We start from the raw sequence: 12,000 nt of genomic DNA, 5'->3' as shown, positions 1-12,000 counted from the left end.
GATATGCTGGTAAGAATATAGGCTTGTATTTGAGCTAGGAACGAGAGAACACTCCTCTATTAAACGAACCGTAGGCCATCTATCACTAGTATAATATTTAGGTTTGATTTCCACGTAGCATAATTATCTCCGGTAAGTTTATCAGAAGGCAATAGTTGTACTAAAGAATTCGTCATTCTAAAAAGATAATCAAATTTTATTAGAGAATTGCTTTTAAACCCAATCATGTTTTAGCAAAGCAATAATGTACCCCAAGTTCATTATTTTTGCAACGATAATATAGTGAGTCATAATAAGTACTACCGAGGGACAGTCAAATACTCCCTCACTAAAGCAAAACATTCTTGACTAAATATTATCTCCAGAATAACTCATATTCCGATAGTCATTTAGCTACTATTTTTTGTCAGAACTTACTAACTTTAGTAATTCCGTAAGTGTAACCCTCCATTTTCAGATCTCAGAGATTGGCCTCAATGATGCTACCAAATTGGAAAGTCAAGGTTGGAAAACGACCTAAGAAATCCTATACATTTCTGCGATTTGAGTTGTTTCAAATCCTATGTTACAACTCTCTGAGTGTATAGCCGTCGTTAAATGACTAGCAAGACCGACTTAAAAATGACAAGCAGGCGTAACATAGGAATCTCACGGTCCAAACAAATGAAAGAGACCACAGGACATGTTGACACATATCCTTCACCCACTTACTATGAACTACTTCCCCCATTCACCTTGATATTGACCCATACAAATACTTTCTAAATAGAGCAGTCGAGCTTTATAATCGACATGAAACATTGTATGGACCTCGGTGTGAACTTTCTAGGGATGTGAGAGTTTAAATCAATATATCGTATATTTGATTTTACATTGAACAACTTCCCTTCGTTCACCTTGATTTTGACCCCATGCAAATACTTTCTGAATGGAGTAGTCGAGGTTCATAATCGATATGAAGGTTGCACGGATCTCACGGTGTGAACATCTTAGGACGTGAGAATGAAAATCAAAACATTACTTTTGATTTTGCTATAAACAACTTCCCCTATTCACTTGATCTTGATTCATGCCAACACTTTCCGAATGAAGCAGTCGAGGTCCATAATCGACACGAAACGAAGCATGAATCTCGATGTGAATTCTTAGGGACGTGAGAGCTAAAAATAATATATCGTATACGTTATTAATCTTTCATTTGTTTGAGTATATCTTTAGTCAGGTTTGTTCTGGGTAATTAAACAACCTAAGTCTAGGTTTTTATCCAAGTATAATGTTTATATTTGGATTTAACCTACGATGTCTAGGTGATAAACCAGTTTTAAAACCTCACACCGCTCACATATAACTTATAAAATTGGTTAACAACACTCAATTATTCGGCCATAATCCTCAGGTAGGAGGTGTTCTTTAGACCGTCAACTTAAAAACCCCAGCCTTAGACAAGATTATATGTCGGTAGTTTGTAATCATATTTTACAAGATGTTGACATATTTTAACTATTAAAATAGGTGATTAACCTACATGAGCATGCAACTTATCTTTGTTATAGATTTTAAATGTCTAACCCAATTTTATAACAACTTACAATATTTTAGACATGCTAAACATCTATAACATATGTCAAAGGCATTCAATATTTAATATAAGATTTATATTAAAACATTTGAAACCCTTTACATGCATACTATATATTATAACATTTTATAACATACTTTCAATGCATGTAACATGCTTCCTATGATGGGATTTTAAATCTACATGACATACTTTATGCACAAACAAGATTTATTTAATTATAACATACATCACATGCATAAATAATTGAACACAAACTGATATGATTTTATTTTTGGTATTTTCAAGCAAGCAAAGACCTAATTATTACAAAAACTAGCAAAAAAACGACTCTAAAACACTTATGGATTGCTTGAGCCTCCTTAAACCAGACCCGAACCTTTCGAACGGGACCTCCAATGCTTAAAACTGTGCTGAACTGGGCAAAAACCATCGAGTACCATCAATCATCGAGTATACCCTCAAGCACCATCATGCATCGAGTATTTCACTAAATACTAGCACTAGGCAAAACCCATCGAGTACCATCAAGCATCAAGTATGCCATTGATCATCGAGTATGCCCTCGAGTACCATTGTGCATTAAGTATTTAACTAAATATCATAGAGTATGCCATCGAGTATTTCACAAAATACCATCGAGTATGAGCATCGAGTACCATCGAGTATGGCATCATGCATCGAGTTTTGGAGCATCGAGCATCGAGTATTGAGCAGTGGCTGAAAATTCAGTTCTTGCTGCTCGACCTTCTTCACTTCTTTCTTCAATTAAAACCAATTTGCAACTCTAATGAGTCCAATCAAATTACAAACACTTTAATACACATTAAAGCTCATTAAACAAGAGCCAATTACAAGAATTACAACATAACTGAAGAGAAAACAAAGCCAAAACTCAAAAAAACCACATCAGTTCATCATTTTCATACAACTTATGAAAAACACACACCAAGCTAAAGTTAAACTGAATTGAATGTTTAAATGATGCTCTAATACCAATTTTTGGATTATGGAAGCAAAACAGGATCATAAGCATTCTAATTCATTAATTTTGGCTCCAAACCAGCATGCTCATAAACTAAAAAGAGGGTTTCAACACTAACATTTGAAGATACCCTTGAATCATGAACTCCAGCTGTAATCCTCTCTTCTTTTGGATGTGAACCACCACAAGGTCTTCCCTACTATTCTCTTGGTGCCTTAGATTGAATTGTGGGAGTCAAAACAAGCTTGAATTAGGAAACATGGAGGATAAAGGTTTTCTGGTTTCATGTGAAGAATAGTAAATTTCTCAGATTTCAGCAACAATTGCATGCTCATTCTACTCAAAATTCCAACTTTATATTGCATGACTTTCATGCAACTAACAACCTTGCATAAATCATAGCTTATGCTTGTGAATTTGAGCTGAAAAGCTTGGTGGTTTAGTGACTAAGGTGCTAACACCTAAAGTGGGAAACCCCATTTTCTCCATTTCCAATTTTCTTCTTTTTCTTTTTAAGTTGAAATTTATTTTCAAATTAAAACTTAATTTCAGTTTTTAATTAAAAAAACAAAACTGAAATTTTATTAATTTTACAAAAATTAATTCAAAATTAATTTTTCAAATAAAATTAATAATTGATAATTAATTAAACAATTTAATTAATTAAATTAATTTAATATCAAATATAAAATTAATTTAACACCAATTCCACCACCATGAATCCTTATTCATGAATTTAATATTTAAGTCATATTTAAATATTAATTTATTTTTCAATTTTGTTTAATTCCAAAAATTAAACGTGTAATTATATCGCATATAATTACTAATTCCCTTAATTCTAATTTGAACGTTTCAAATAAACTTATCACACTGCTCTAAGGCTAATCCATTTGTGAGCTAGTAGGGGGACCTAGTGGACCTACAGAGCAAGGGCTCCAACAATCCGAGATTAATTGGCTAACTCTTTACACCGAATTAACCCCCATTCGTTAACTATTGGGTTACTTCACTAATGCCCAGAGTTGCACTCCTCTCACTGAAAATATATTATGTCCACTCGATATAACCATGATTAGTAAGTTAATCCTTCACAGGTTGTTCGTAATAATGACTGGGTCAAAAGGTTGTTTTACCCTCAAGATTACCTCTTGTTCCTTAAGTCCCATTGATCCTCTAATGAACAATTGGTTTGTGATTCAATCATCAAACCGAGTCCCTCTCGGGCCAACGAGAGGGTGGGGTCCCTTGTTCAAGATCCAAACTCAACACTTAAGGGAACAACCTCTCTACTATTCTTGGAAGTGGGTTGGAGCAAATTCCATCTTGCACCCTATGTCTCCAACTATCTACCCAGTTTTACCCTTGAAATGGGAGACTTATAGAGCCGATGCTGTTGAGCCAACCCTTACCTATGCAAATCTAAGGATAATCTCGAATAAATAGAAGTTCATAGTTAGCTAAAGATTAAGGTCAAGTTAGTTAGTCCTAAACAGTAAACAACGTTATAAAGTAAGAGTGACTTATTTCTTGGTCTGATCTTGTGCAAACTCATTGCACAGGACACCCTCACTCCTTATGTCACTACATGTACGAATTAGGATCACTTTGTTTGTAGCACTTTATAACTCTTTGTAACAACTACAGATTGGGCCGCATCCGATAGTGTTACCAAAATAAGGCACCCAACCTTATTCATATACTGTAGACCATTTTGACTATTTACTCGAATCTGATCTACTTTTATGTCTCCATATAAAGTTCAAGTGCTCATTGAATAGTCATGTATCTTTTAGTTTATTGGATTTTTTTCTAAAATGAAATGAGCAATTCATATATTCAATAATAACTTTAGTGAATTTTCAGAATAAATTTATTGTTTACAAACCACGAGTTTTACGATATAAAACCCAACAAACTCCCACTTGGACTAAAACTCCAGTGGTAACATATATATGAACATATAATACTAAGTTTTTAAGTTTTATAGAGAAATACAATAAACTAGAACATCACATACCCATGGTTTTTCTTTTAGGTATCACATACCCATGGATTTTTCTCACACTTGCCCTAGGATATTTAACTCGTAATCCTAGTCGCACTAGGTAATCCTCAATTTCTTTAAACACTTTAGTTATAATATGGATTTCTCATTAAACTATGTAGGGAATGCATCTTATTTTCACAACTCTTTGTTTTTTGATGCTGTCGTCAAAACTTGATGGTTCGATGCTGTAGTTGCATCTAACTCCTTAAGTACCACTTGTTCCTCTAATAAATAATAGACCATAGTCCAACTATGACTAAACCCCCCTCGGGTTAGGAGAAGCTGTGGTGCCACATTGTTAAAACCCCGGAATTAGCTCTTAAGGGAGCAATTTATCTACTTACCTTGGCCTCGGGGAAGGAATGAACTATTTCTTGCGTATTTTTGTTCCCAACTCCCCAATCAGACGAATCCCCGAAATGGTAGGCTTGTTGAGTCGGCAATCTGGCCACTCTCACTCATACAAATCAAAAGGCTGCCCTCATAGGCAGGAGTTCACAATCACTCAGGATTCAGGTCATATGGTTATCCTGGTGAAATTTAAGTCTCCATTATGAATGGTGTTGTATAATGAGACTAAATATTTCGTAGTCCGGTCTTATACAAACTCCTTTTTATAGAATATTACCGCTCATATGTCTATACATGAATGATCAGGATTATATCATTTGTAGTACTTTACAAAAATTGTAACACCTACAAAGTAGGCCATACTCGTAGTGTCACCAGGATAAGGTAGCCAACCTTATTCATCTACTACAGACCATTTAGGTTATCACTTAAACATCATCCACCCATATGTCTCTACATACATGTTTAAGTTACTAGATAACCTTGGATGTTAGTTTATTGGTTTGTGGTTAATGCAACTAAAATATGAATAAAATATCATATATTTTATTAAATAAACAATGAGTTTCAATAAAATATCATATATTTTATTAAATAAACAATGAGTTTGCTTAATACATTTATAAACTATAGGGCCCTACGAGATTTAGGGCATCAACCCCAACAGTTCTGTCTAATGTTGATCACGCGTCTCGGAATCTGAGTTCCAAAAAGAATGATGATTTCAAGTCTATTCAATAATCTGATTCTGATGACAATGTTCCTTTGTCTAAACTAACTGGTAAGAAAATGATGAATGTTAAAAGTGTCGATGGTGGATCATCTGAGACATTCGAGTCGTAATTTGATTAGTTTGAGTCTGAGGACATTCATGATTCTCCAAAAGATAGTTATATGAAGAATTCTTCTGATGTTGACAAATGTGCTCCAAGTCGTGTTACTAGAGCTTCAGTCAATCTCAAAGGGAAAAAAGTTGTCTCCTCTAGATTTGCTACATCAAATGTGTCATCAGTTCCTTTAGATGGTGTTTCTTTTCATATGGAGTTTGGGGTGGAAAATTGTGGTTCAAAGGAAAATTATGGATGAAAAAGATCTATCAGATCGAACTCAAGACTATTTTGACCTTGTTAATCAGATTCTCCAAGCCCAACTTAATAAGACTATTCTCAAATTGGACCGTTCTACCCTCAACTTTGTGAGAGAATTTATTGTCAGTCTCTCTCTAGAATTTGACAATCCCAATAGTCCTGACTTTCACAAAGTTCATGTGCGTAGACATCCATCATTTTCACCGCAGACTTTATAAATAGATATCTCAATAGAACTGTACTTACAGATGCTATTGAAAAGTGACCTTCTCAAAAAAAGGTTGAATTTTGAATTAAGAGGAGGGGCAAGGTCATCTTGGCCTAAGAAGGGATAGTTATCTACTATTATATTGAGCTCTAAACATATTGTTCTTCACAGAACTGGAATCTTCAATTGGTGTCCATCCTTGCACAAATCAAGCCTCTCTGTTTCTCTTGATAATATGTTATATTAGATTGGGACTAGAATTGTTTTGACTCTGGACATTTTATCCTTAATCAGATCTGTTGTCACATTGGGTCTCAAGCCTTGAAGTTAGCCATTTGTTATCCTTCTTTGATATGTGGAGTTTTTCTTACTCAGAAACCCAATTTGATTACTACTGATGAACCTGTTGGTCCTACTCCTAAAGTCATTTCAATCCATCCAAAGCTTCTAAAAAATTTTCATGTCCTAGATCTTGCTGCTCCTCCTCCTACTACTTATGTTGATGGACTTAGTCAGGCTCTAATCAAGTCTCCTTTTGGCAATCGAATACTGCATCATCTCTCTTCTAAAGTCAAAGAGATTGATGATCAAATTCTGAAACTCTAGGAGCAAAGAGAGATTATTGTTAGAGTGTTACAGACAATGCGTGTAATATTAGCAAGATCAGCTGGGGCATCTTCTTCTCATGCACAGATGGTGACATTATTTTTATATCTTTAAGCATGTGGACAAATATGAATGTGAATGAATGAACAAGTCCATGTCCCCGGCAACGATGCCATAAACTTGATGACATAAAATTGGTTGCCATTATCTTTATGCGTATAGACAATGATGAATATGAATGATACAAGCTCATGCTGCCATAAACTTGTAAGGATATGACATGTAATGTTGTCTATCTAATTCGCTGATGAATGAATGAATGCTCTAATTGCGCTTAAGTTCTTTTGCGATAAAGAGAATTTTTATGCGATACTATGAGTAAATATATGTGTTGTTAATGATATGCTCGTAGTATGCGATGGAATAATGTGTGCCACAAGTTTCCTTGCACTGAAACCAAGTATAATTCCAACAGAAGTTTCTTAGAATAATCTTAGGTCGAACACAAGGATTGTTTTCGTTAATGCGCTACTATTGTGATACATGCGACCGGTTTTTAACAATGAATAAAGAATGATGATTTATATAGAAATGTAAATTGCGGTGAAATTAAAAATGCGTTAATTAAATAAATCCTAAACGAATATGATACACGATACAAGATACATGATACATGATACTGAGGTCGAGAACTGACTGTGAAGTTGTACAAAGAATCGATGTATGTGATGGCAAGTCTTTATGAACAAAGCAGAAAGAGAAAGAGTAAATAGTAAAAACATCGCAAGTTGTCAATTGTGTTAAAGATGCAACTAAGGTTCCGCATTCCCTTGGCATACACCTCTCAGTGATCGGCCACGTTCCCATATCTCTATGGTGAAACAAGGATGAACGTGATGAATGCAAGGTTGTTTCCATCTCTGGAAATACTTCTCGCTTTAGTTAACGCATTCTTCCAACCTTCTCTAGATAGGCGGAATAACATCTTCGTTTCTGCTCTCACAGGTGAAGATGCCATCGAGCATGCTTTAGCTAAACTTAATTATTTCCTTAACACAAATTAACTCACTCGCTTAATTCTTGCCATTTACCCAGGGGATTAAGAACACATCATGCAGAAAATGGATTATGGATGTACGAAGAGAGACAGAAAGATGACAATGGAAATTATCATAAAATTTAATTCTAAGATTAAGCGTTTGGTACATGGTGTGAATGAAAGATTAAAGGAGATGAATACAGATGATGAAATAGAGATTAGAAACAAATACAGAAGGAGTGTCAACGTCTTGACACAGATCCTGAACGGAGATTGTGCTTGCCGACGTGTGGAAGTGGTGGAGAGGAAAACTTCCCTCTTAGGTTTGCTTTCCCGGTAGAATTGACCTTCACACAAAGCTTCAACTATGGGGATTGGAATAATTCTCTGCTCGGAGACTCACCTCTCGGCCTTGTCTCGTGGTTCTCCTGGATTTACTTTGAAAGTCGCTTCAGACCAGCCTCTCTCTCAGAATCAATATATGCACGTCTCTATGTATACATGTATATCTTTCAGTGAATTTGAAGAAGCTATTTATAGGTGAAGCTTGGCTCTTTGAATGTGTGGTCCCACTGTATGGTTATGGTAGTTCCTGAAATGGCGGAATGAGAAATTCCTTCTGTTACGTAATCAACCCATCAGAAATGCACATTGAAAGCTGTACGCTTGTTAGAATCTTCTGCAAATGTGTTGCTCTTTACATCTTCGATTTATCGCCGCATGCGGTATTATTTTTTATTACCGCATGCGGTTGGAATTGCATTGATTGCTAGAGCTCTTGATCGATTGTCACATGTGCCGTCATTGCGTTGATAATCTCTTCATTCTTGATTGATGGGCGCAATGCGACATAGATGCGTTGTTTATTTCATCTTTGAGCCATGAACGCATGCGGTGACTGATTTCCTGCAAAACAGAAACTGAAACATTCTATTCCACTATCGCAATGGTGTTAGTGGGTGTATTGACGAAATTTTATAATTTTCGCATTTCTTAGCCAATTTCTATACTATCGACACATTTTTTCTTTCTTTTAGCCGCAATATCTAAATAAAACAGCATAAATAACTTGTATTTTTACAAGTTATCACACCCCCAAATTTAGATATATGCTTGTCCTCAAGCATGTCTTCAACTAAGGCAATATTGTTCAGTTCTTATCCTTATTTTTGCGTCGATTGGTTGCTCCGAATGCTCCACCTAGGCAACATTACTGAACAACGCAATTTCCTTCTATCTTTGAGAATTCATAAATATGCCCTACTTTATTATTTTATACAACAAATCTCTATTAAAAAATTCCTTTCTTGTTTTGAAAAGAATGATTACCTTTTCTTGTAAAAACAACATGGTACGACTTGATGCGGTGGTCTAGTTTGCATTATTTTATTAGAGACTATTGATCATGGTTACACCCTTCGTTTTGGCTTGTTCCCAAAGGTGTCATGCAAACATCCAACTTCGGTTGTGTGCCAATCCCAACTTCAACTCTTGATTTTTAGTTAAGTTTAACTTTTGCTGGTCAGAGGAGTTGTCTTTTATATTCTTTTATTTTTCTCTCATTTTTTTTTCATATTGGATCGATCTTGGAAACCCACCTTCGTTTTGGCTTGCTCTCATGGGTGTCATGCGAACATCCAACTTCAAGCAGGTTCCTTTCACGAATTAACTCTTATCAGGTTGGGATTTTGATTTTCCCTTGCACTGACATTGGAGTTTGTATGAATTTTTTTTAATCATAATGAACGCATTTTCTAATGATAACCGCATTCGCTTGATCGCATCTGCTCAGACCTTCTCCACCCCCAAATTTAGAGATGCGCAAGGTTCTCATTGCAATTTTTTTTGGATAGAATAGACAAACTACAAAATTTTGAAAAGAAGGTTTGAGCAGAGTCTTGAAGGATAAAAGGTAAAACAGTGCTATTGCTACGAATTATCTAAGTGTTAGTCAGAAAATACAAAGTGTGGGAAATGTTTCTAAGGGTATGCATATAACCTATCATGGCAGCGCAATGAATGACGCAAAATATAAGATAAAGAACATTGCAATAATTGACAAAGAATGATAAATAAGAGGCTAACGCATACGGAAAGAATTGTTACTCAGTTGTATTAAAATTAACTAAGTATACAAACAATTACAAATAACGCAATATAAAATTTCAGCATGTACAAAGAATCAAGAAATAGCTTCTATACATAGAAATAAGGAATGAAATTATCCTTTGTATTTTACTCGGATGGGTGCAAAGTTAAAGATTAACGCAATGCATCTGTTACCACAAATGCATATTTGTAGAGGATGGGCAACAACGCATGTATCAGTGCAACACACCCCTTAACTCAATGCATTTCTGGAGGACGGGTGCACGGTATTTCTACTGGCTCAACACTACCTTAACATAGTGCGTTTTTGCTAAGGACGGGCAAAAAACACATACGAGCGCAACACACCTCTCAGCACAATACAGGTATGATGGACGCAAAGTGCATCTTGTTAGTACAAGATGCACCCATCATAGCAATGCACACCTTTTCTTTTTTTTTTTTTTTCATCCAACACGCGAGTCGATAAGACTTTGCGGTGTTCATCGTTTTATTCAGTTATTCACAGAAATTTTAAGAACAACGCTACTAATGCATAAAAGTAATTAAACTAAACACGACATGGAAATACACAATTGCATTAAATTGAAAGTAAACACATAAAGCAGTAAAGGCTAATTCTAATAAACAGTAACTAACGCAATTTAGAGATAAGTAAATGAAGGCTGTAAAGAAAGTAATTAAACATAGATATAGAGATGCCTATTGAAAGTAGTTTTTCAAAGTTACCGCAATAGCATCCCCACAAGCGGTCAATCCTGCTTGCCTAAGTCGATGATCTCCATATGTCGTTCCACATCACCCCCGTAATAGGGCTTAATTCGTTGACCATTGACTTTAAATGCGTTGCTCCCATTTTCAGTTGTTAGCTCCACTGTGCATTGGGGAAAGATAGTCTTGATGCGGAATGGCCCAGACCAGTGGGACTTCAACTTCCCTGGAAACAATCTCAAACTGTCCTTAAACAGAAGTACCTGTTGACCCTCGAAGAATGTCCGGTTGCTTATGCGGTCATCATGCCAGTTCTGCGTTCTCTCCTTATAGAGCTTGGCATTCTCGTAAGCGTTCATTCACTACTCGACCAGCTCGTTCAGCTGCAACTTCCGGACTTTCCCCGCGCTTGCTAGATCAAAGTTCAACTTTTTGCTTGCCCACATTGTCATGTGTTCCAACTCGAGAGGTAGATGACAAGCTTTTCCGAAGACCAGAGCATATGGGGACATGCCAATTGGAGTTTTAAAGGCAGTCCAATATGTCCATAGTGCTTCATCGAGCTTGGGTGACCAATACTCCCTGGATGTACTGACTACCTTTTCCAAGATGGTCTTGATCTCTCTGTTAGAAATTTCTGCCTGCCCATTAGTTTGTGGGTGGTATGAGGTTGCAACTCTGTGGCTGACATTAAACTTGGTCAACAGGTTGGTAATGATGCGGTTGATGAAGTGTGAGCCTTCATTGCTGATTAAGGCTTGAGGCATTCCATATTGGGTAAAGATATTCTTCTTGAGAAATTTTGCCACCGTGGCTGCATCGTACTTAGCACATGCGATGACCTCAACCCATTTCGATACATAGTCAACCACGACCAAAATGTATTAATGACCTTCTAAAGGTGAAAATGGACCCATAAAGTCAATTTCCCATACATCAAATAATTCGATTTCCAAGATTGAAGTCAAGGGCATTTCATTTCTTCTAGACATGTTCCTTGTTCTCTAGCATCTATCGCATTGCACAACATGGGCATGGGCATCCTTGAATAGTGTTGGCCAAAAATAGCCACTCTGTAGGACTTTTGCGGCGGTCCGCTACCCCCCCAAAATGTCCTCTATAAGGGGACTCATGACAAAGCTCCAAAATGTGCTTGTCCTCATGCTTAGGAATGCATCGACGCAAAATATGATCAGGCCCAAGTCGATACAAGAAGGGGTCATCCCAGAAATAAAACTTTACGTCATGTCTCAGCTTCTTCTTCTGCTGGTATG

General features: G+C 36.2%; 1 protein-coding gene across 1 annotated transcript; it reads right to left on the bottom strand.

Annotated features, from left to right (window-relative positions):
* Nucleotides 1-10,767: 10,767 nt before the first annotated feature.
* LOC120084939 lies at nucleotides 10,768-11,085 on the bottom strand. Its single transcript, XM_039040750.1, has one exon. It carries the CDS (start codon nucleotides 11,083-11,085, stop codon nucleotides 10,768-10,770), a length of 318 nt encoding a protein of 105 aa, XP_038896678.1.
* Nucleotides 11,086-12,000: the final 915 nt, after the last annotated feature.

The sequence above is a fragment of the Benincasa hispida genome, chromosome 9 (genome assembly GCF_009727055.1).
Source record: "Benincasa hispida cultivar B227 chromosome 9, ASM972705v1, whole genome shotgun sequence".
In the NCBI taxonomy this organism is placed as follows: Eukaryota; Viridiplantae; Streptophyta; class Magnoliopsida; order Cucurbitales; family Cucurbitaceae; genus Benincasa; species Benincasa hispida.
The sequence above is the reverse complement of the archived record's forward strand: the minus strand, read 5'-3'. Positions and strand labels throughout refer to the sequence as shown.